Source organism: Onychostruthus taczanowskii, unplaced genomic scaffold (genome assembly GCF_017590055.1).
Source record: "Onychostruthus taczanowskii isolate IOZ18803 unplaced genomic scaffold, ASM1759005v1 scaffold2, whole genome shotgun sequence".
Classification (NCBI taxonomy): Eukaryota; Metazoa; Chordata; class Aves; order Passeriformes; family Passeridae; genus Onychostruthus; species Onychostruthus taczanowskii.
Window position 1 is genome coordinate 2,583,679 of NW_024499239.1, and position 25,829 is coordinate 2,609,507.

Sequence of the window (25,829 nt, forward strand, 5' to 3'; positions counted from 1 at the left end):
CAGAGTTGCATACGTCTGTCTTGTCTTTAAATTTTGGCTGGTTGCTGCCAGTTTAGGAATACTTGTCTTGGAGAGTAGAAGGAGAGTGAAAGATACTGGGAGTATTCTGTGTGAGCTCAAAGCCTTTTAGGCACAGAGAAACTAAGTGTAAGAGACAACACCATAAGAAATCTTCCTTAATTATTGCTGCTGTTTGTGGAGAGTGAAATATTGAACTAGATAAATGGTGCACAGAAATGCTAAATTTAACTCTTAGTCATCAGCAGTTGCACATCAGATATTTCATCTCATGGAGACGTTACTTGCATTTTATTTTCCTTATGTGTTCTGTGGTCAGATTAATGCAAATCCTCTGGTTTTAATTTAAATGTTGAAGGGTTTTAAGTTTTGTTGGTTTTTGTTGAGCTAAAAAGGAAAAATCAAGAAATATATAGCTCAGCATAAGCTGAGATGTATAGAAAGTGGTTGTACTGGTACATAACATATGGTTGTTATCTCCCAGTTCAATTGGTGCTTGTGCTGCAGATATGTCTTTGCTCATATTTATAAAAGAAATGAGCACACGCCCTTATTCCCTAACAAAATAAAGTTACTGCACTCACCCAATACAGTCCTATCCCATTCCTGGATGGAAACCACCTTTGAAAAACTTGCTGCCGCTTTGATGCCCTTCTTATTCTCATCACTGCATCCCCCTAATTACCATTGCAATTGTAACACTTGCTGGAAATAGGGAAAAGAGAGGGAGAAGGAAGAAAAGCCAGGTGGTTTTCTCCCAGCATTATCTAGTTCTCTGCTCTGTGGATCAGGTCTGTCCCATCATACAGGAGAAGAGATTGCAGGAAGTCTTCCTCTGGAAAGCATAATGAATTCTCTGGGGGGGATGAACAATTTTACTTCTACTGCAGAAAGAGGCATGAGGAGTTCATGCCTTCACTATGCATCTGCACAGAGTGAAGCCATCTCACTTGGGAGAGAGCAACAGGCAGACTTCAAGCACCAGCCCAGATGTTGGAATGACCAAACACATTCCTGCCACTGCAATCTCATCCACAGCTCATTATGCAATGTGCACATTTGCCTAATGAAATAAAGCTCATCTTCTCTGAGTTCCAGCAGACCCAAACTTTATTGTATTCTGTTTTCATAAAGATCAATTAGGAAAAAAAGTTTGTTCATAAAAAAGTTGGCTGTTCTTTATTTTTAATAAGTTAGGAAGCAGACAAAATAGACGCTCCACTAAAGTGTAAATTTCAGCTTTTACTTCTGTCTCTCCAAGGTCAAAATAGAAACACGCATAATATTGTTAGAAATGTTGGGTTTTCTTGAATTTGGATATTCCGTACAAAGACAGTCATAGGAAAACATGACATAAGAATGATGGTCAGGCCCAATATTCTGTGTCTTACAGTGGCAAAGAGCAGATTCTAGTAGTGGTGAGTCATGAAAGATTGTAAGAACAAGACCACCTCACCTGAAGTATTTCCCTAGTTCCAGTCTTCAGTCCCCTAGTTTCCTCAAAAGTTTAGATGAGAAATTCAAGCCAGTGTTTGTATCTTTGTTTAATAGCCCTTGATATATCTATGTAGATTCAGGAAAGTTTGTCCTCTCTGTGCTGCCTTAACCAATATGAACCACAAACTCGGACCTTCCTTAACTCATCAGAATTGTAGATAAAATACAGTAAAATTAAAGACCAACACGATATCTCATACATGCTTTTTGTACAAACATTTAAATTATGTTTAAATTTATATCTTTGCACCCTGCAGACTTTTAACATCTGTGATATTATTAAAGTATTGATGATATTTTTGTATATTGGTAAAATAAACCAGTAAAATACTAGTTATATATTAAGTACTTATGTTAAGATTATTAAATTTTTACTAATTTTACATCTGTAATATTAGTAAAGTGTTATGCTATGGAGTTTTCTCCCACAAAGTCTGATTTATCTTTATGGTTACTTTCTACATCATTAGAATGTTTAAAGACAAACTTTCTTCTAATGATCATGCAGACTGCTTTAAATCAGCATAGCTAAGTCTAACAATACTAAATTAAATGATACCAGGAAGGAATCTGTCTGAAGTAAGCCATAATTCCCTATTGTTTGGCAAGTCTGAATTTATTTTGAGTAACTCGTGGTTTCTACAAGAAAACAGTGATAATTATATTTGTCTCCCAAGTATTTTCTCAGGAAACAGACAAACAGCCTTTCTTGGTTTGTTTTAAGAACAAACACATCACCATTATAAGCACATTACCATATAAACACATACCATAATAGTTCTCATTGACTCTGAAGATGAAACAGGTTAGTAATGGAATGAAAAGTGATACAGAAAGGGTAAATTTTTAGGGTATTTTGAAAAAGAGAATAAAGGCAGAGTTTGCGCAAACTTTATAGATTCTGTAGAAATGTTAAACACAGTGTGCATATCCAAACAGAAAAAACAGAGCCCTGTGTTTCACCAACTACAAATTTATTTGTTATTGCAGTAAGAATGATATGCTCCTGAGGGTTATTGAATGCTCTTATGCATCCAGCCACACAAAGGTTAGGAAGTGGATCAATAGCTTTTATATTCTTATATATTCTTTATTCTTTATATTCTTTTATATTCTTATATTTTAGATAGGTGGAAAAATATAAAGTAATTGACAGTAAATATAAATACAGAGCTACCACAAAGCAAGTATCAGTAGAGGGGGAGAGGAAACAGGCTCAAGTTCCTCCAGGGGAGGTTTAGATTGAATATTAGGGAAGATTTCTTATCTGAAAGGTATGCCAACCATTGGAACTGGCCACACAGGGAAGTGGTGGAATCACCATTCCTGGAACAGTTCAGAAGTCACACCGATGTGGCACTTGGGGATATGGTTTAGTGAGGAAACACTGTTGTGCTGGATTAATGGTAGAAATTGATAATATTAAAGGACTTTTCCAGCCTAAAGATTCTAAGGTTCTAGGCCTAAAATTCAGTTGTGCTGAGCATAATACAGACATTGAGAGACTGGTATTGCACGGGTCTGAAAGCAATTAGGAATGATGAATCCAAACAGCTCGCTCAAGTCTGAAACAACAGGACCAGATCCTCAACGACTTTAAATTGAAGTATCTCCCCTGAGTTTAGTGGAACTATTTTGATCCTATGACAAGAACATTAACAGCAATAAAATGTGACCTTTCATGCAAATTTACTTCAACATCCTTCCAAGAATATTCATATATATGAGATTTAAGGAAAGAATTGTCTTCATTGAGAGATGAAAGGTGTTGAAGAACCTGGCTGCTTATTATCTACTCATACCCAATATTTAATGGCACCATCCTTAATATTTACCATATGCAAGCATGTATTCTGTTTTATCAGTGCTAGTCAATTCTTTGGAAATAAAATGTACCACCTACACCTATGAGACCATTTTAATTCATCTTGTAACCACAATACTTTTGTACAGTACTTGAAAACAGAAAGCAGTTAATGTATCTTCATACTTTTGCTTGAAATTTGTGCTTTTTAAAAGAAAAACTGTCTTCATAGGGGCTTGATTTAAAAACTAATAATTGCTTGAAAGATATTCCCAAAATAGAAGATACAGTCTTCACAACAGGAAATGTAAAATATAGTTAAGCAATACACAACTTTCTGAGGTTTTTGCCAAGTTGTGACAGATATACTGATCAATTACTGAGAGGTAGAAGCAATGCCAAAATCTGGATAGCACATTCCAGAGGGACTAGAACTACTGATTCTTTGATGAGCTCTTGAAACTGTGCTTTATCTTCAGTTTATATCATTGTGTAACACTGTAAAACAAATAGCTTTACAATGGCTTGCTGAACTTGAGTGTTAGTTGTCTAGAAACATGAAACTGTAGATTGTGACAGGATTTATTTCCATGGGACCTGCAGTAATTGTAATTTTACAGGTTTTGTCATCAATTTGCCAATGTAAGAAAAGGTGTGTGCATTAACCAGCATGTCCACTAACAGGTACGCTTGAGACCTAGTTTGAGGAAAGTTTGAACACTTCATTGCTTCTGTCTTTGGTGTTTCTAAAATGTTTCACTCTACTAAAACAGAATAGCCTGAAATGATTTCATATGAATATTATTGAAGAAAAGGTTTTTTTAAATACTGACACAGAAATTTCTACCAATATTTGAAACTTGAGAACAAGTGACATTTGTTTGGAGAAATGGCTAAAAATCCATGTTAGGGAAAATGTAACCAACCCTGACAGACACAGTTCAAATAGCCTACTATGTTATAAACAAAATCCTTCATTTGCTTATTCAAACCTGAAGGTTAATGATCAAAAATCCCAAAACAGGAAATGGAACAAACACTTCTAAAAATCGGTAATCTGCCTGAGTGTTATCATCTACTAATTTGGGAAGTCACTGCATTCTTTTAATCCATGTCAATCTTCATTTGGCATATTATTTTGGTGCTTGGGCTTGCTTTAGCAGCAACCTCAGATTTGAGAGTTTATCTTCTGTGGAAAAGTTAGAATCTTTGAATAAAAACCAAAAGGGCCTTAACTTTCTTTTAACCTTTTAAGGGCTTAAAAATAATTTTCATTAATACATCACTGAGAACAAGAAGGTCTATAAATACACACAAGACTAAGGGCTTCTTTTAAAAATTATTTTAATATTTCTGTCTAAATTAATAAGTCCTTGACAATTAGAATTGAATATTCCAAATTGCAGAAATGTAATTAGCAAATTCCAAATGAATCGTGTATTTAGAAGGGGTATTTATTTTATTTGGTATGGTTTTTATTTTAAGAAAACAACATTATTTCTCACAGTCATGCACACAGATATTATTCCTTCTCCTAGTGATTTGGATAAGGATTTTTTCAAGCAGTTCCAGTTGTATCCTGTTCATCAAGTCTTGGCAGTGAAGAATTGTGCATCTATATATAATTTTAATATATTCAAATTAAAGAACCTTCTTCAGACTTCCTCATGCAGCACATTTATACTGCAATTCAATGCACTGGGATCTGTCAAGGATATAGGAAACATGGTCATGTCCCTGAGCAGGGCTGGTACATGAAATCCATGTTTCTCCCATGCCTGCTCCCCAGCCATTCTGTTCTACCAGTCTGTGTGTGCCTGATGGATGCTTCTCTTTCCCTCCACTTACTCCCTCTTGTGTTTTATAATGATTTCATCAAATCCAAAATATCTTCATAAAATGTCTTGGCAAGAACAAAATCGTATACTTGATACCTATGAAATGTGAAATATGGAATATCTCATGAAATCAGCTAATTCCACTGTGAAACAAAAGCAAACATGGCAAGTTTGAAAATAGTTTTAAAAAAAGAGCTTTTCATGTCTGTACTTTCATCTCGAAGTACTTTCAGCAGTCCCAGGTGTATTTAAACAAAATAGGGTTGGGGTTTTTTCTTATTCTTCAGTTTTTAGGGGAAATATATCAGGTTTAAATATGCTCTTTAAGCGAAAAGAAAGATATTAATGAAAGCTTTCATGTTTTTCTGTAAGGCATATGGCAACTTCGATTTCTTAAGACAAATAAAAGTAAGATCTCAGGTGTTCTGCTTTTTTTTTTTTTTTTTCCTTATTTAGCCCATTACTTTCTCAGCAGGATTGCTTTTTAAGCATGAAAACAGATTAGGTCTGTCCACAAACCTTGATGATACTGTTTCACAGAAGTTACTCGAATTTTGCATTCAGCTATCCATAACTATATTATGTTAATAATTTCCTATAAACCAACAGCAAGATTTGGATAAATTCTCATTGCTTTATGTATGCATTTGACTGAGCAAGAACTAAATTATGGAAGAGCCTATCACCATGTGTAGTTTGAGGTCTAGAAAAGACTATCAGATCTTCAGACAAATAAAGAGTATCTGAAAATATCCACATCTGCATTATATTAATGTCTGTGTACTGCTACAACAGAAATTGCTTGACTACTTTGATTCTTCTTAGTTTTTTAATTGTTTTGGTATTTCACTTCATATAGGATAATGGAAATAACATATTATTAGTATTTCTTTCCACAATATGTCATGGAGTGTACTCAGCTTACACTAGTAGGACAAAAGTGTTTTATGTTTGTAAATAAATAATATTATATATGTGTGAATTTTTTCTACATTTCTCTTATTTATAAATAAAATGTAATAATAATAAGAATAGAATATTACAATTCTTCAACTAACATTACCTAAACAACAGTTAGAGTTCTTTGAATACCTGATTTATATAGCCTAGCTTTGAGACATATGGTTTTCTGAGTTACAGCTGTGCTAAGAAAAAAGACCACCTTTGTGTTTGACTTAAGCTTAGAAATTGCAAAGAGATAAATTCTATAATTTTCATATAGTCAGTCTGACCACAAGGGAAGTGCTATTAACTGGCCTTTTTAGTGAATTTCCTTGTTTCTCATTAGTACTCCATTCCTCTACTAATTTTTTCCATTCTGTTTATTGTTCAAGATCAAACAGAATTATCAAGATTTCAGACTCAAATGTTCTGATTTCACATGTTCTTTCTATTCTACCATTGTAAAGTTTTATTAAAGCAGCTTTTGAATAAGTGTTCAAACTCTGGTTATTCCCCTCCTTTCTTCAGATGTGATAGCAGGAAAAGATATTTAGGAGACAGTCTGCCCTCAGTTTTCTTAGACAGGAAATGCACAGACAATGTCTATGATGGTCTTTTCTCTTTTTCAGCTATTCATCAAGTGCTAGAGTAATTGAAATAAGTTTTCTTTTTGAAACTGTTTCACATAGCAGATCATGTTCTAATAATCTCATACCTTTTAAATATGTGCCCACTTATAAGTTTTTCAGTGTCTTATTCCTTATGACTGGCTTCTGCAATAAAAGAGAGAACACCTTATTTTATTGAAACCAAAGGTTTATAATGGAATATTAAGTGACATTTAGCTAAAGAAAAATAATTCTTAAAAAAATAACTAAAATTCTGTCTTGAAATATTTGTTTACTTTTTTGGAACAGTGTGTTTCAAATTTTCATAACTTTTTTTTTTTTTTTTTGTGATTATAAAGCCAAATGGTTTTAGTAAATTTTAACTGCAAGGAAACTAAAGGATTTTTGTTTTATTTTTATTCCCATAAACATAAATTTTTAAATTGTGCAATTTGTGCAATTGCATAATTGCAAATAAAATGTGCCCCTTCACAGCTTGTAACTTATTCACTAAATTCCAAACTGAAATCTTGCAGGGAAATAGTATAAATCACACTTCACAGTGGAGTAAAACTTATGGATTCAGAACTGAGAGTAGCCAAATGTAGTTAAAAATAATCCTGAAAAGTTATTTACCTCTGGGGCTGTGCTTCTGGCTGTTCTGAGTTTACCAGCACATGTGCTGTTTCCTTTTATGGGCTTCAAAGACCTCCGCCTTTGAAGATGCAGAGGTTAGGCTGGGAAGTCATTCCACTTAAGGCTGTCTACCTCCACTATCCATGTACATGAAAGCTACTGGGAAAAATTTCAAACCCACTTCCATTTGGGCCTGCATAACTTTGCAACTAACTTTTAAAGCTAATACTGTAATTTTAAGGCTGAAAACTGCATATATAAAATTACATGTGTGACAATGAAGACCACATTCGGCAAGTTTAGCAGATTTTAGCACAAAGTTCCACATGCTCAGGAACTAAAGCTTGACAAATTAGCTCCAGATATGGCCATATTAGTGGGAGCTGGAGACAGCCCTACAGGGCTGGCTTTTCTTTGACATAAGAAGTGCCTTTGGAAAGATTTAATTGAGCTAATGAAGGCATTATATAAACAGTTAAAAGCAATTGTTGGAGACTGGTAGAAACTCATGTATCAGTAGTTAGTAATTTAGAAGATCTTCTATCTCCTTTCAGAATAAATATCCTGTCCCAGTTGTGGCAGGCCTGCTGAATGCAGACTTTCTGCTCAGTAAATGTCCAGACATTATTTTGTGTACAAAAACATCTGCAATGTGTTACCTCTGTAGCTCCCTCTCAAAGCCAGACAAAGGCAAATTTTCCAATTAATAACCTGATCAATAACCATAAAATCATTTACTCAGACCAATAATTAATAAAGAAAGTCTACACCAGCTGAAGGGGTAATCAGAGAGTAAGTGATGCATGACTGACCCACTTGATAAGATGGATAAACTTAGCAACAACACTACTTTCTGTCTTAAGCGTAAAAAAATTTAAAATTGTATATGTTGATTACTATTATGAGTCACACTGACTTAAATAAAATAAATACTAAGTTATTTCACCTAAATATGACACCAGTGGCCAAAGATGGGGGTTTGTATGTGTTTATTAGGGGAATATGTTATGTGAATAGCTAATATTTATTACTAATAAACATACTAATTAAAGCCATACTAGTAATTTCCATTAGCTTACCCTCAAACTTCCACGGAGCTGTCCGTCTGGTTTTAATCAAAACCAAATGGTAATCCAAGTTCTCAGGCTGGAACAGCTAAGAGGAAGTCGTTCAGAGAAGGCAGAAGAAAGCAGAAAAGATAAACAGACGATATTCACTAAATTTGTATAGAGCAAAGGATGTAGATGCTGTGGGTTACTCTGAAGACATGATTCAGGCACCCTGTCAAACTGGAACGAAGTAGTTACAAGTGGTTTATGTCAGCAAAATACTAATATGATCAAGATGGAGTCTGTCCTTTTGCTTTTGCAGAGCTGGATTTGTGTGACTCTGGAGGATTCTCAAAAGAGGTAAAGCAACATATTCCACTGCCTGCAACATGACTGGGTTTAAACGTAGCATTTGTTTTTAAGATCCAGCTTACTCCTTTGAGTAGGAATGCAATTTTAGCATTATTTTTAAAATGGAATCTGCCTAACTGTGTATATTTGTTTGACAGAATAGTACTAGACCTTTTTTCACTGTGATGTGTTAAGTTTAGAACATGTTTCTCACTACCTGACGTCAAAGACCAGGTGTTTCAGAAATGTTCCCGTGTTGTTCTGGATAACTACCTCTGCATGAGCATTAGAGCAACATGAAGCATTGTTTTTTTAAAAGAAAATCCAGGAGGGAGAGGTTTAAATACATTTTTACATTGTGTAGCTGTAGTACAGATTTTTTCCTTTGGCAGAAATAGCCCAGCAGTGTATAAAGCTGCCTGCCTTGAAACACTCGGTCTTGACATTTTCTTTTCCCTCCATTTCTGCGCTCTCTCCCTGGCGCAGGCAGGCAGGCTTGCTGTCTCTCTCCCTCTCTCTCTCTCTCAAAGGCAGGAAATACTTTTCAGGCAATCTGGGCCTGGTTGTTGAGGCCCCCTTTCACAAAACATCAGTCTGAATTTAGTAGACAGAAGTCACTGGGAAAAGCTTGACAGGCTCGTGCTTAGCTAAGGCTCCCTCCAGCTGCAGAGGGTGTTTTTGTTAGAATCACACATTGAGCAAAACTGCTTAGAATAGAGCAATGATCTCAGTAGCGAAATCTGAACTTTTATGCTAGCAGGAGCTAGCTGGGACTGGGCTCTTTTGTTTGTTTGTTTGCTTCTTCGTTTTGTTGTTTGGGCTTTTTTTCTTCTTCTAATGGCCAAAGATTTTAGGGAGGTCATGTCTGAATTCCTGATTCTCTTTATCTAGGTAAGGCTGTCTTGGAATCTCTCTGTACTTTCAACTATCAATTTTTTTTTCTTTAAAAAAAAAGAAAAAGAAAAGGAAAAAAAAAATAAAAGAAGGTAAGAAAAACCTCAGGAAAGAAACAAGCAGTATCCAGCACTGGAGTGTTCTGCGTTCAGGATCTCAGCACTAGAAATAGAGGTAAAAAAATTTATAATCTTTAAAAATGTACGTTTAGTTGTAAACTGTGATAACTCTGTTTATCAAAATATGCCAGACCTATAAAAAATTTCTGTGCATTTTTCTTCGTCTTTTAAAATATGCTTGAAATCCTGAACTTTATTTGCATTCATATATAAATAGAGCTGTATGGTATTGCTTGCATATTTTTTAATGTACATTAAATAGGAAAGTTAGGTGTGAGTGATTTGGGTTTTTTCACCTCATTTAACAACAATTTAGGGCTATGTTTTTTTCTCTCTCCCCACCTTCCTTTCTCTCCACTCCAGCAGTAGTGATGATGAGGAATGTTTTAGGTAGATATATCAGTTATACCTCGCTGGGCTAGGTCTCCAGGTTTTTCTCAGTCCTAGATGAAATTTGTAATAGAAGTGACAATACAGTCTTAAAGGTATATTCTAAACCTGAAATTCCAAGGTTTATTTGTTGGCTTTAGCTAAATTAGGTTATTTTTAGTAATGCATTATTAGATACAGAGATTGCTGTGTGCTGTGCCAGCATTTAGAAGAGGTAAAGTAAGATTCAGTAAATGTCAGCTGACTGTAATTTTTGGGAGGATGCATGTATTTACTTTTTTTTTCTTCTTAACCTAGTAAACATGTAACTAATACAAATAACAAGAATCTGCTGTTAAGGAGTTTAGGGAGTAAATCAGGATAGTACCTTTCACTGATATGTGAATGCATTTATATTTTATGTAAAGTTGTGATTTAATTATTAATTTGTTCTCTATATGAGAAGCATTTTTTATGTCAATCTATATAGTATTCTTAGTCTGCCTGAAAATTATAATATAAGTAATCTAAAAATTTCTTTCTTTCTTTTCTTTCTTTCTTTCTTTCTTTCTTTCTTTCTTTCTTTCTTTCTTTCTTTCTTTCTTTCTTTCTTTTTTTTCTTTCTTTCTCTTTCTTTCCTTCTTTTTCTCTCTCTCTTTCACGCTTCATTAAGTCTCTATGTAGTTATTGGCTAGATTTGTAACTAAAGAGAAGTCATCTGTTCATGTATTTCAAGAATCTTTTAACTTTGCTTTTGCTATTCTTCAAAATCATTGTTGTGAAAGGACATGGAGGATATTCCAGAATGGGAAATATCTCCTCTGCTACAGACTGAGAATTGTACACTTTACTGCCATTTGGAGGAAGAAAATTGTTCAGGGTGGTCAGAATTGGCTCTGAGTTGTGGAGAGAATGCATCTGAACTGAACAGGGAAAAACCAATAGGCAGTAAATTGTTCCTGATTATATTCTGGAATGAATTTTAATATCCCAATCACATATTTGCTTATGTACAAGTGAGATGTTCTGGTCTGGGAGAGCTGTGATATGTAAGTGGTGGGACTGGGAAGTTGAGGAATTTGACTGAATCTTTTTGTCATCCTTGTGAAATTTCTGTTGGAACATTAATGTCTCAAAGGATTTGGCTTTAGTGGCTTTTACTGCACTGTGTTCCCATGCTTGCTGCTGCAAGTATAAGTGCACGTATTTAGTATTAGTGAGTACTCCAGTTAAAGAGAAGGAAAATTTCCCTATTAAGCAGTTATCTTCTGCAGCACCACTTCTGGGGCTTGAAGCATATAATGACCTCATCTGACCTCACTTGCAGATGAAAATACTTGACACCTGAGGCGGTTGAACCACAGGGTGGACAACAGAAGAGAACCCAGAAAGTATATTCTCATTAAACTCTGATGTTTCTTGTAGACCATAAGAAAATATAACACTGATAAATGCCTGTGTTTTCGATTTAGAAGGTTTAAAGGAAAGTCTTGGAGACAAATCACTATTGAACTTCTGCTTCTAATCAGTCTAATTTCTCTGTTATGCTTACCTTGTTTTGAATTTTTAAGATACATTTGTTCAAGAAAAAGTATTCACAGAAAAGTTACAGTCTAAAAAACCTCTGAAAATTATTTTATAGATATATAGCAATAATGAAAATGGAAAATGAGCATCTAGAGTTTTTGACCTTGCTTCAGAAATGTTAAAGTTCTTTATGTGAAAAAGAAAATAGCCCAAGTAGTTGGATCAAATGACTGTCTTGAAGGAAGTAATGAATTTATGTCTGCAGCCTTGAGAAAAATTACCACAAATGGTTACATCCATGTAATAGGAATTATTCAAATAGCTTTCCTTTACATAAATTTATGTGCTTGAAAACTACTTTTCTTCTGAACTTGTACCTGTTGACCTTCATGTCAAATTCCATACTCAGAACACTGGGAAAAAAAAAGTTTGTATATTTAGGCCTAATTCACACATATCTTTGTGACACAAAGCAATCCCTCCTAAATGAAAATTAAAAGTAAAGACAACAGCTTGGCTATGCAGTTTTTAAATAGGCAAGGTTTAGGTTTATTCTTTTAAAGTGCTGGGCTTAAAATCAATTCAAAAATTGTTTCTTAGGTGATGGAGCAGTCCAAGGATTCCACTTTTGGCTTTTTCATTAAGTCTCAAAAGTTGCTTAATTTTATCTTCCTTGATTGTCAGAAGTATTAAGCCACATTTTATATAATAGTTTTCTGTTGTTCTTAACTTGAATTTTGTTGCTGGAATGTATCTTCTTTGTTATAAACCTTCCCTGAGGACAGCAGTAGCAGAAGGAGGAAGAGAATTTACAAATGTTTTCCTCTTTTCTCAAAAAGAAGCTATATTTTTTGAGTATTCTCCTTTTTTATTTTTTTATTCATCTGGTTCCATGTTTTTTTTTTTTTTTTTTTTTTTTTTTTTTTTGTCTGGAGAAAAAAACAAAGTATGGGGAGGTTGTTGGTCTTCTGTTCTTTTTACAAAATAAAAAGCAAAAATACAAAACCAGAGTAATGCAAGGGCCAGAGCAATTGAAATAGCATATCCAGAAGTGTCAGATCTTGATTTCCTTCCTATTTGGAGAGAGCCTCTGGAGGTCTCTGATCCAACATATTATTCAAAGTGGTCTCAACTAGAGCCAGTTGCTCAGGTCCTTGGCCACTAGGGCTTTAAATATGTCATCCAAAGATGATCACTGTGAATTCCCAGTAAGGACTTTAAGACTGGCAGGGTACACAGGTGTATTTTTAATTTTGTGAGTATCCATATGTATATATACATGTATACATACTCATGCGTGTATATATGCATAAATTATACCTCAAACCAAACTTAACGAGAATTTGTACATGTAAATCCTATGTATGTCATATGTGAACATTATTTCACTGTAATAACTGCTGATACTGAACTTCCATATATTTTATATTATATTTTTAGCATTGATATTTGTTGACGCTTTCAGGTATTAGTTATTTAAGAGCAGTCTGTTGGTAGATAATTTCAAATCCACTATTACCATAGTTCCTTGTTTCCCTTTAATGAGAAAAATCACTTATGTTGAGATTAGCAATGCCCAGCGTTTTATCTTTGGTGTATTTTACATCAGTCACATCCCAAGTTTGCTTAGGCTGTGTGTATCATTAAAACCAGTTTCAGTCATACTATGTACTCTTTACTTCTAGCCTTCACTTTCATCTAGGCTCTTCTTTTTCCTTACAGTGATTTAGAATACTTCCTGATGGTTATTCCATTGTACCCTGTGTCAAAATCTATTAGCTTTAGATGAAATGCCCTTGAACTTAAGAAATTTATAATCAATTTTCTTACCTCTGAATTTCTATTCCCACATCTTGCTCACTCTTTATCAGTTGTAGAGTTTCTGGGTGTATAGGTCTTACTGGTGAGAGTTTCACAATAGGATTAAAACACTACAAATAGTCTTTAATGGTAGAAAAAATAAATGTTCCAAGTTGAACATAGTGGTACTTGTGGAAAGTTCACCTTGTGATAAAAAGTTTGGGATAAGAGGGAGTCAGTGGTGAGTTTGAAATAAACATCATTAGACTAAGAAGTGAGGAAAATCTGGAGTAGAATGGAGGATTGTTGCAACGTGTTGTTCTGCTAAAGGAGCTAAGAGAAGATGGAAAGGGCAAGAGGAACCAGTGACAATACTCCAGGCCAAAGCAATGGGGGTCACATTATTAAAGCTGTTTTACTGCATCTTATTAAGGAGCTTTCATAACTGTAATATTGTACTACTAGCATCTTTGCTAAGACTATCACAAAATATGAACCTTTTTTGACCTGCTCATGAATTTTCTCATAAATGACACAAACATGTAAAGGGCGAGGAGAACTTACTTTGGATTCACTTTTTCAGGCTGGGCATGTAACAATCTAATTCTTAGCGGTCCTGAGAGGCTCAACACACTAGAAGTTGTACTGTTAAATTCATTACACTTTTTTTTTTGTCTGCAGCTAAATTGAGATATCCCTTTTCATTCTGCTTGAATTGTTTATCTTCAGTTAATTCTATTTTATCAGAGAAAGTTGATAGCTTTCAGTAACGACTAAAATGAGAAGCTTTTTCTGAAAGGACAGATTCTAACAGTTGTATCCTCCACAGCAAAACCTGGGCTTTGAGGATTCCATATACAGAAACAATTTTACACTCTAATACCATCAAATGCCTATATGCAGATGTCACTGACAACTTCCAAACATTGAGTCATTGTCAGTTTAATTTGGTACACCATACTGGATATAAAGACTTTTTTAAAATCTTTTGCATGCTGTGAGAGAAATGGTAGCTAGTAAAGGAAATAGATCTGAATTAGTTTTAAAATCAAGGGAAAATCTCCATGTGAGCTCACAAGTCATCTGTTTTATTTTTCCTGTAGTTATGTACTCAGAAACAGCAATTTCCAGGGCTGAGCATATCTTTCCAGGCAGGCTACAGATGCTGAATAGAAGAATATCATAATAAAATCAGGACACCAGCTGATGGGTTTTGAATTGAGGCACTCTGGAAAATACTGTGGAGAATGTCTATTGACTGTAGCAGATATATTCGCATTATGCCTATGAGAGTAAGAAAGAAAGGGGAGATAGAGGTGAGATACACATACTATGTAACAGTCCTTTGATAGACAGGTTTCCTGAATTCCAAAATAGGAATAATATAATGAAAAATAATCAATTTCAGGGTTAGGTTTGAATGCAGACTTTTTTCCTCCCAGTTTCACCAACCTGGAGGATAAATTAAATTTTTACTTTCCCTTCCTTGGAGGAAGTGGATTTAATTAGGCCCTCCAGTGCATCTACAAAGCACTCAGTGTACATTATATGTTATTTCTCTCTCTAGTTTCAAAGAAATAGTGGTACAGCTGCCATTTTGAATATTTATTTCTTTTCACATCTTCAGCTACATTCCAGAAATACTTGCTCAGTTTGCTCTCAGTACTTTCTCACAGGTGCAAAAAAATGGGATTCTGAATGATTCTGCTAATGGTTCATTTCCACCAAAAAGCACAGTCACCTCAGAAGTCATTCTCCATAGACTCTCCGTGATAAAATATTTGTCTTTCTCAATGGGAGAAAATAATTTTCAGCTCTTTATGTACAAAGTATAGGCAAAATAATGTCAGAAATATTTTTTAGTCATGTTTACACCGGGAATGAAAACAGGCCCCCTGCTATTCAGTAAGGAGGCTGGTTGCCAAAAGTCATTGTCTGTAGTGCCTCATACTAGAGAGGTTTCATAGCTCATGGCTATAATGAACACCAGCAACTTTTTTTTTAAATAGAAACACCATATTAGAACCTTAAATCTAAAAGGCAACAGGAGTACAATCTGGTTAATTTATATTGTTTTCAAAAAGACCTCCTGTAGCTAAAAGATTCGTTTTTCACTTGAATGGGCTAGAAAATGAAATGTCTTCTATTTGGGGGAAGGGGGGACATATTTGTGGAAAAACATTCCCTTAATTCAGGACCAAAAACAATAGCCACAGTTTTCTGGGTTTCCGTGTCCCATGGGATGACCTTTTCTCATTTAATGTCTTTTCAAGATGCTTCCAGTTCAACCAGGGAGTGAAAGGAGGTGTAAGAAATCTATAAATTATGTTATCTTTTCTATTTTCTATTTCTATTTTATTAGAGAGCCAAAATGATTGGGGGGAGGATTGGCAGAGCAATGAATTTTCCACATAAACCTCCTATGGAAAAAGAAGACTTAAAGCCTTTACACCTTAGATAACTTTTATTGCGAAGAAACAAGTCATTTATATTATGGAATCAGGACAGTGTCTATAATAACCTTCACAGTACTAAATTTTGAAGACCAGCAGACTCACAGATCCAAATTGCTAGATGGGTCTAATTTTCTTCTTAAAAAGTCTATGCTAGAAACTATTTTTTGACTTAAAACCTTTTTACTTTTTAGTGGGCAGTTATAAATTTGATGGCTGTTTTCAGTTTGGAATGATACTGTGGTAAAGGGGATGGATGTTCATAACTGCTAAAAAGACTTTAAGGCTAATTATTACTAAACTGTCATTAACAAAATTACAGTGAAGTGGTACCACTGTACTATAAGTACTTGAGAAAATAATATTTCACTGTTTTATTGACTATTCAAAATAAGACAGAAACTTAAAGTTGGATATTTTAAGTGCTGTGTTTAATTGGTTTTAATTTGATAATTAAACTGGGTGTAAACTATATAGAACTTTAGTAAGCCTGGCTAACTGTGGATCAGTTTGGATTTAGTCATGTCCCCTTTCTCATCCTTGAGGAAGAGCTTTGGCTAATCTGAGGCTCAGCACTGGAAATGAACCAAATACAAATACAACCAAGCCAAAACCCACTGTAATCACATGCTGGCTACAAGTAAAAGCTCTTCATTGTATGATGATGAGCACTGGTAATGCAGATGCTTTTTGAGGAAGAGAAAATAAAATAACTCCATGATGGTTTATGTTTTAAAGCTATACATTAAGGAATATTGACAAAGTTTGGGGTTGTGTCTTAGGAGCCAATAATATTTTCACAAAACAAGCAAGACTTTTGAAGTCTCTGAATGAATAACTTGCCAACTTAACTTTACATTTTGGGGTGTCTAATGTATTGAGGTCTTATAAGGCTGCTGGACAGTATCAGTTTTTGTAACACGTTAAATATCCTCCAAAGGAAGGATGTTTACAAACTTAAGTGTGTTAGATATTTCTAATGACAGTAAACTGAAATAAGCATATGTGGCATATGTCAGAATCTGTGAAGAAGAAATGAAAATAGTTCGCTAAAGGTATAATGAAATTGATACCTGAAGGAAAAAGGAAATCCTTATCAAGTCAAAAAAATTATTTCAGGTACATAGTGTGATTAATTTCTTGTGTTGTATTTCTTATATCAGAAATAACAAACAAAAAACTAACAGAAAAAACAAGCATTTTGCAGTATGATTTATATTTATTATATATTATAGCTTCTATTTACTTAGAGAACAAAAAAATATTCTTTGGTCTATTTTAATATTTCTGCTTTCTAATTCTACTTTGCACTTCTGCAAATTCCTGCTGTATGAGACACAATGAATAAATTTTCTCCTTCTTCATGATACCATTGATTTTTATGTGGCTCTAAATTCTCTCTTTCCCATACAGGAAACACCCATGCATTTCATGCCTCTTCAGACAGATGTTTTACCATACTTTTAATCCTTTCTGTTGTTTTTTGCTGTATGTGTTCCTGCTCTATTTCTGGTTTTGAGATGGAATTACCATTATTACATGCAGTTTTCAGTTCATTGCATAACAAGAATTTAGAAAATATTTTTTATTATGCCACTGTGTGCTCAGCCTCTCTTTTGCCTATTGTGATACATATCTTTTAATTTTAACTGAGCTTGAAATTCAGTTGCAGATTAACAGCCGCAGTGACTTAGTTTTGTGTTTGTTTTCCAGATTGGTAGATGATATAATAATAATAATAATAATAATAATAATAATAATAATAATTTATAATTTGAAGTATTTTTAATCACTGAATACCATTTTATTTAGTACAGAGAGTTTCACATGCAGTTTAATCTCCTAATTCTTCATTTCAATTGGTGAAACCAGCAAATTTTATCATTTTACTTCTTTTCTTGTTCTGAATAATCTAAAAATCACAGTTTTTAATACCTACCTTCACAAAACTATTTATAGTCTCCCTCTTTATATAAAAATAAATAAATCAGTCACATATTCTCACTTCTGGTTTTATATTTAGTTTCTAGTGTTTGTTAATTTATATTCTCATTAATAATTAGACTGCATATGGAAACTGCATATGGAAATCAGATTTGCAAGTATGTAATTCACAACCAAGTAGTCCTTTTTTAATTTGATTTTAAACCAGCTTTTGTTTCATCCAATATTGCTTACAGCAACCCAAGGCTAAGTGTGCAGAGAGCTTCCCCATTTCTGCCACCTTCTCACTCTGTGGAGATACCACTCATGAGGGCTAGCAGGGAGAGGGGGATTTGAGGGCCAGCAATCCCTCTGCTTTGTCTTCCTCTTAATGATCAGAGAAAGGAAGATTGAAAAAAGTCTCTTATCCTATAAAGGCTGTACTTCCTCTGTACCCCTGCTCCAGTCCCTGCTCAGGATCCCTTCCTGCTCTGTGGCTCTCTCTCAAGTAAAGCTCATCTCTGACGCCAAAGGCATTTGCCATTAGCTTGGAAGAATGTCCCTTTTGCAGTTCCCCAGGTTTGCCATCTCTACATGTGTCTCCCCTTTCATTCCTTCGTGCAAAGAGGCTTACTTGGACACCTTTCAGAGTTACAAGTTCAGTAATATTTAATTTGAATATTGTTATGCAATTCTAATATTTGGTTCCCAATCACTTTATGTTCTTGGAATCTCTCCTAACAGATGCTTCAATAGGAGTCGGTTCCTCAAACTTATCAGGGAGGTGTTGGCTTTTGGATGCTGTTTGATCTATAGCTGGGCAGCAATTTTAAAATCCTGTGTGGTAGTGTATGCTGGAAGGAATGTTTGTATACTGGACTTAGTACTGTTTGCCTCTGTTTCTGTCCACTGATTCATGGCTGGAAACCAACAGTAAGATCTCATCAAAGAAAAGGATGAGTATCCTGTGAAAGGACAATATTGGGATGTGTTTGTGTTTATCTGTACAAAATTCAGCAACACCTATATTTAATAGTCTGTGTTCACATTTATAAGTGCAACACATGCATGCACATGCAAACCTGACCATTAAAAGTTATATAAAACATTTAAATTGTTTTATTATTTCATTCTGAAGACATACTTGTCTTATGAGTACTATGCTATTTCTGATTTTTAGAATAAAGTAGTAAATATTTTTAAATAATTATAAGTTCAAACCAGCTTTAGCATTTGATTTTACATATTAAAGAAATCAGAAAAAATTACATCTGGTAGTCACTAGATTAATACCCCACAAAAACCAATCCTTATATTTCTACTCTACAACAGCAGGGTTTAGCATGTTCTATAACCCTGCACTGCAAATGTTGTATGTATATAAACTGCAGACAAGGTAAGCCTCCACTTCAGTGAAATCCAAAAGGCGGTCTACTTCCAGGAAATAAGAAAATGAAGGATTGCATTTTAAAAGCAGGAGATCTTTTAAAATAAATAGTTGAGTGAAGACCTAGAGGCTTATGTTTTATCTCAAATTATTTGTAAACAACATTCTGTGTCAGAGATTGGTATGGTGTTACTGAAAGAGCTGTATGCAAGCCAGACCAGGAGATGTGAGATGAGTTTATAGGAAACAGACCCTGTTCACTTAGACTTCCTTAAACAAAGTTTGCTGACTGAGGTCACAGACCAATGAAGATAAAATAATGATAACAAAATAAATATTTCTGCTTGATCTCCATTGCTTACATACTCCTGCTATGTAAAAAATGTAATGAAACAGTCTTTCATCTTTGTTTACGCTCATAAGCTAATGCTTTGCCTGTTTTGTTTTTGTTTTTGTTTTTAAGAAACTGTTTGCATCCCATGTAAAACATTAGTAAAAATTAAATTACACTGGCATGATGATGGGGCTGTACTGCCTGGGTTGCCCTCTCAGAAACTTTCCTGCCACAGACTTTGTAAGCTGTCCTGTGTTCTCTGCAAATTCCTTCATTCCAAAGCTTTTCTATTTATTGCAAGGTGGCAGTCAAATATGGTGCAATGAATTGTCAGAATGGAGGAACTGGTGGAGATGACAACAGACATGTCCCACCTGGGTCAGTGGCAGTGCTTGCTTTGGCCATACAGAGATGCCACCAGGTGTCCTGCACAGCAGTGTCCTACTTAGGCCTGCTTTTGCCGTAGTCCTTTCCTCCTAATGGCTTGGGGTTCACTGCTCAGCTTGTGTGGTGGCTTCTGGTGCTGCATGGCCCCATGTTTTTCTCCTTATCTCTTTTTTCCACTCTGGGAAAAACAGGGACCCTCTCCCATGTCCTGGAAGTCTAAGGGACAAGATGTAGGACCAGAGAGCCCTGGTTGTGTGCCCTTGCATTCTTGTAACTGGGATGTTTATGTGTCCTGTCCTAAGCCCCAGAAGGGAGGCTACTCAGACAGGTCTGCGCAGCCACAGTTCCAGATATTCAAGTGTCTGTCCTTCCCTTTCCATTCTCCCTCTAGCTCCAAGACTCAGTTCTTCTCGATACAGCTTTCACAGGTGTCAGTCCTAGTATTGGGTCTGTGTAAGGATAGTTCTTGTGAAATGTCATTTTTTCCTTGAGGAGGGAAGCAAGAGAAGGTAAAACATATCTTGAAAAATGTGTAGCACAGTCAAATCCTAATGGAATTTCACGAGAAAAAAAGAAATTCTCCTTCTGTGTTTTGAAAGCCTGCTGCAAGCAGTTTAATATTAATTTTTCTGAAAAAAAAAATCACAGGAATCCTAACTGAAGGAAAATGTTAGACAGTCTAATTATAAGAGAGCCTATCAGTTCATCATCATTTTCTGCTTTATGAGATGTAAAGTCACTCAGTTCTGTGAGACCAGACATAAAGTTTCCAAAAATAAACCAATCTAAGGGTTTGTCCTACTTTTCATTAACACTATATTTTACAGTGAGATAGGGAGTAAATTATTACAAAATCCATCTAAATTAACATCTAGTTTTGTAAACAATGTGGAGCATCCTAGAGGGCTCTTGAATGGGCTTCTGCTGCAGCATGATGACCCACTGCTCAGATTCACTTTCTATAAGTCAAGAATTACCTAATGGGTCAATGTTGCCAATATTCCTCAATTCAAACTCAGGATCAAGAAATTTTGCCCAGAATTTTTATCCTTTGTATTTTTGTTTCAAACTTTTGTTCTTCAGAAAGTTAATAGTTAATAGCAATACCAAACAGTGCTGTTGAAAAGTAAAGCAAAATATGTCTGAATTATAGCAGGTGAGTGGAGAGTCTCATATTGATATTGAACATCATATTGATAGATGTTTTGATCAGAAGAAAAGATGTTTTCACTCTGCAAAACATTTCAGCAGACTGATAATGGTTCATCTGACAGTCTCAAAATTACGCAGAGTTCAGATATAAAGGTTTCTAGTTGTGACATGGCAAGAATAAAAAGTGAGAAAGGGGGTTGCTTCTTCTCTTGGGCAAACATAGAAATGGACTTGAGAGGGGCATTTCTCAGATGGTAAAAGATGCTGCATGTCAAGAAAAAAATTAGTAGCAACAGCAGAAAAGCAGTGATCAAGGCAGGAATGCTTCCTTCTGCAAAGTGGCAGTGCACTTGGTTCTCTGGCAAACAATCTCTTCCAGAGGTCTGGAGCAGTGAACCCTCCAAGGCACAGCTTATGTGCTTGCATGTGAGTGGAAGGAAATAAGTTGTCCTGAACAAACACGTAGAAAAGAAAGAAATTTTCTTCTCAGCCCTTAAGTGTCGAGCAATTAGAGCACGAAAATAATTTCTGAGCTGAATTACTTAACACAGTCTTTGAGGAGTGGAGAGGGAGCAGAAGAAAAGTAAGCTGTCACCAAGCTCTGAGCTCCTTCATGAGCCATGGAAATGAGGGGATTTCAGGAACTGTTGGTGAAGCTGCCTGGGGAGGTGACATATGTACTGTAGATTTTCATATTAAGTGCTAATACACACTCATTTGTTAGTGAACAATAAAAGTGCCCATGCCATGTATTTATTTGTCATGCATTTCAAGAAAAGTATTTTAAATTTCTCTGTTTAATATTTTTTTCAGCAGTCTATGAGGCAGACAAAACTAGTGATAATGCAAGTAAAACAGAAAGGTTCCTAAAGTAAAATTTGGTTTTCATCCCCCATGAAATATGACTCACCACATCCAAAAAATAAAAAATCAAACCAGCAACAGATCTGTTCTCCCACTTCTGTAAGTCCATGTAGCAGCAGCAAGATTAACACACTCTCATTAACTCTCTGGGAGCCTGCCTTCTGTGCATTGATTAGGTAGGTGGATGCATGTATGCCCTTAGGAAGTTGCATTTTTTAGCTTTGAACTCTTAACTTCTACTGTCTCTATTGATTGTTGCCAGAAATGTCCCTATATGGCTGTAGCAACCATGTTTAATTTTCTCTAAAGTAGATGAGGATACTGTTCTAGTAGGGGAAGAAAAGGGAATCTGCAAAGGAGTTGCACTCACATGCAACCCTAAACATTGCTCATGAAGGACAGTAGAAATCATTGACCACTTTCTACTAAACATGCCTCTTTTCAAAGACCAAAACAAAACACTGTCATGGCTGTAAAATTATTTTAATTGAGGGCCTTTAGTGTCCTTCAGCAAAAGGTGCAGCAGAAGTTAAAAGCATTATCACTATTGATTGCTCACTCTGGTAATTTTGGACCACGAATACTTAGAAATAAAGATGAACTCAGAATAAGAATGTGCTACAATTTACACAACAAATTGACTTTAGATTTTAATATTTAGGGTTCATCCCATATTTTGTCAGGAAAGAAGAGAGAATAATAAAATTGTATTAACTTTTTACTACTAAAATTTGTCACTGAAAGCAGATAATTTTTTTGGCCTGGCTCTGTGTGTTATTTTCCATTTTGCTCAGCCTCCCACACACTAATGACATGTGCATGGAATTTCATATACTCTATGAATATATGTTCTTTTTAAGCAGAGTCTCCACAGAGGTGGAAAATGTGAATGTGAAATGAAGTTTGCCATTCCTTCAAGAAGGTTAAAGATCTAGGACTGTGTACAAGCCTATCCTGAAAGTCAGTTTGTCAAGGCATAATTCATGGAGGTTCAGTTGCCCAGGCATAATTCTGCATTTCTTTCAAGATAAATACTTTTATACTTTCAGGCATGTGATTTGTCAAGGCAGCTTTGTGGCCTGGTGGGCAATCAGAATTTGCCTTAGTGGACTGAAATGACCCAGAACAAACTCACTACTTAATCTTCTTTATTGCTGAAATCAATAACCAGATCCATGCTAAGTGCTGACAGTTCTTGTGTAGGGAGTGAAAAGTAGAAGTGTCTGCTCCTTGAACTTCTAACATTTATGAGCCAGAAGTTTTGTTTTCTTCTTTGACAATGAACTTGTAAATTTTATTTTATAATTCATATATTAATATGGGATCTTTTCTTTGTGCTAATATACACATGCAATGACACAAGATTAATGTATTATCTCAAATGCCATCATACAGAATGCCTAATGCAGCAGTCAGTGAAAATTCCCACACAGAAAGCCAAGAAGGGACAGTGGCCTCTGGCAGAGCCAGGCAGTCCAGGTGAGTAGCAAAGCTACAGCCAACCACACTGGCTCACAGTCTTCCCTTCTGGGGAGCCCTGTTCCAAATAGCAGTTTTCTCCATTCCTTACATTAGAAGATCATGAATATATTCAGCAAGGGGGGTGTGGCAGAGTTCAGGCTTTATAACCTGTTTGAATGAGGAATTACACCAAAAACTTAAAGTGGTTTTCCAAGTGTTGTATTTTAGAGGGTAGGACTACATGACTTTTAAAGCCCCCTTCAAAACCAAGCTTATCTATGATTCTATGATTTATTTTTTTTATTACTACACAACAACTGATTTACTCATTTCATGTAACACTTGTACTTACAACTTGGCCTGAAGAGAATGAATAGTAACAATAAAAATTAGAGCCACTGAATGGGCCAAAGATATTCAGAAGATAAGTAGTTTATACATTTGGTGAATTTGGAAAAACCTTCAATTGTTCTCTACCTCTTTGGTAAACAGCCAGAAGTCTGCACTTCACAGGTATCTGTGGATGAGGAAGAAATAAAGTTACAAAGCAACTATAAGTTATAATGTAATTTATACCCATTGAAATTATTATCTTATGAGAGACACTGTTAAGAGGAGCTTGTTGTAAAATTTTGGCTCTGGAGCTACTTGCTTGTCCATGTGTCTGTTTATACCATTTTTGTTTACTTGATATTGGAAAGTAATCAGAAAAAAATGTTATACTGAATTATGAGTGCCGTCGAGTTTTGTATGAAAAGTATTAAAACTTTAAACAAAACAGTCTTTAAAATTCCTGTCCTTCTGGTCCCACAGTCTTATCTTGTTTTACACTTTTGTTTAAACTGTTCCTTCCCTTCTCTTTTTTTTTATTTGGAGTTCATTCAATAACACAGCCTTTTTTTATTTCTTGCAGATGTTAAAATGATGAAACCTTCTCTCCCTCAGGAGCAGTGCACAGCAGCCATGACATCTCCTCTGGTCCTCTGTGGAAGGTACATTGCAGTCTGCTGCTGAACTGTTATGACATGTCTCTAGCAATCAGAAAGAAAAGCTGGGAAGAGCATGTGACCCAGTGGATGGGATTGGCTTTGGAGCCTGTGGAGTATAATACAGCATGTCGTCACGGACTTGTAGCTGATAACTTGCAGACAAGTATGGAAAAAGATGAGGTTTTGAGCATGGACCGGAAAGAAAAATGTGCTTCGTTTCCAGAGTGCTGCTATAGTGGAGAGGTGACTGGCTTCCCTGAAAAGCAGCTGGGAAATGTTTCAAAGGAGGTGGATGAAAATGATAACCATGAGGACGAGGAACATTTTCTGGAGGCGAGCACAGAAACTCTAGTCCATGTGTCTGATGACAATGATGACTATTCTGCACTCAGCCTGGAGAGTGTTAATTACCACATCACTGCTGTAGGAAGCGAACCCATAGATGAAGGGCACAGCTTAAATGGAGCAGGCTCCTTGACACAGATGGTACCAATAATAGAGGGTAACAAGGTAGCTGAATCATCTGGAATCAGTGGAGATATAAGTGAGGAGCCTGGCTGTGACACAGTTCCTAAAGAGGAGAGGCAAGAAGAAGATGTTTGTGGCAGTATTGGCCAAAGCCTGGAGCTTTGTAATCATGAAGTCTTAAATGAAGTAGTAGATGTAGAGAAGGAAAATTGTATCAATTCTCCAAATGTGAAAGAAGTTATTATGTCTGGGAAGCAGCTGCTTCATACTGCTGTAATTGCACAACAGCGCCGGAAATCTGATGCTTTCAAAGATGGGTTTGGAAAGTCTGAGTGCAATGTGGTAGAGAGTGGGATTTCTTCTGAATCATACACCAGCAGTGATGGGCAGCTCTGCTCAGCAGTGCAACCCAGCAACGGCCTTATGCAATCTCCTCCCTGCTCTTGCATCCCGACAGTGGAAAATGGTCTGGATAAAAGTGGTTTCACAGAACCTCAAGTGGCCCCTGAAAACAAATGCCTTTCAAATGTCAGTTCAGCAGAAGACATTCAGTGTTTACATGTAAGGAATCATTTGGCCACACACGAATATTCAGACAACCAAGTGAAACTGCGCAAAAGAAAGGTAGGATGCTTGTAGAGCGCTTTTCAAATATTTTCCCCCAGTTTCTGATGATGGTGATACTGTGCCTAATTAACTGGAGAGAAAAAGTGATTTTTTTCATTAATTTATCAGGTTCAAACAGTTTCAGGACAAATATGTCTATACAACAACTAAATTTTAGGATCTTTTTTTAAGGTCTGAAAACAGCTGAGCTACGAATTTGGATAGTACCTTATATTCACTTTACATATATTATTTTATATATTTTGTATATGCTGTTCAAGGATAAATGAGTACATGTCTTCTTTTTTTTTTTTTTTTTTTTTTTTTTTTTTTTTTCCTGCTTCTATCGTTAT

The 25,829-nt window shown here is 35.5% G+C and overlaps 1 protein-coding gene across 5 annotated transcripts in view; it reads left to right on the top strand.

Moving 5' to 3' along the window:
* Window positions 1–25,829, top strand: part of DLC1 (DLC1 Rho GTPase activating protein) — a 245,481-nt gene that overhangs the window by 23,678 nt on the left and 195,974 nt on the right. The window contains exons 1-3 of one of the 5 annotated variants that reach the window (XM_041402658.1): window positions 9,386–9,811; window positions 23,348–23,431; window positions 24,327–25,494. In XM_041402658.1, coding sequence (XP_041258592.1) covers window positions 24,439–25,494 — 1,056 coding nt within the window. In that variant the 5' untranslated portion in view covers window positions 9,386–9,811; window positions 23,348–23,431; window positions 24,327–24,438. Of the gene's footprint in view, window positions 1–8,735; window positions 8,753–9,385; window positions 9,812–23,347; window positions 23,432–24,326; window positions 25,495–25,829 lie in introns of those variants that run through there. The other 4 variants (XM_041402662.1, XM_041402659.1, XM_041402660.1 and 1 more) reach the window with 4 other exon arrangements.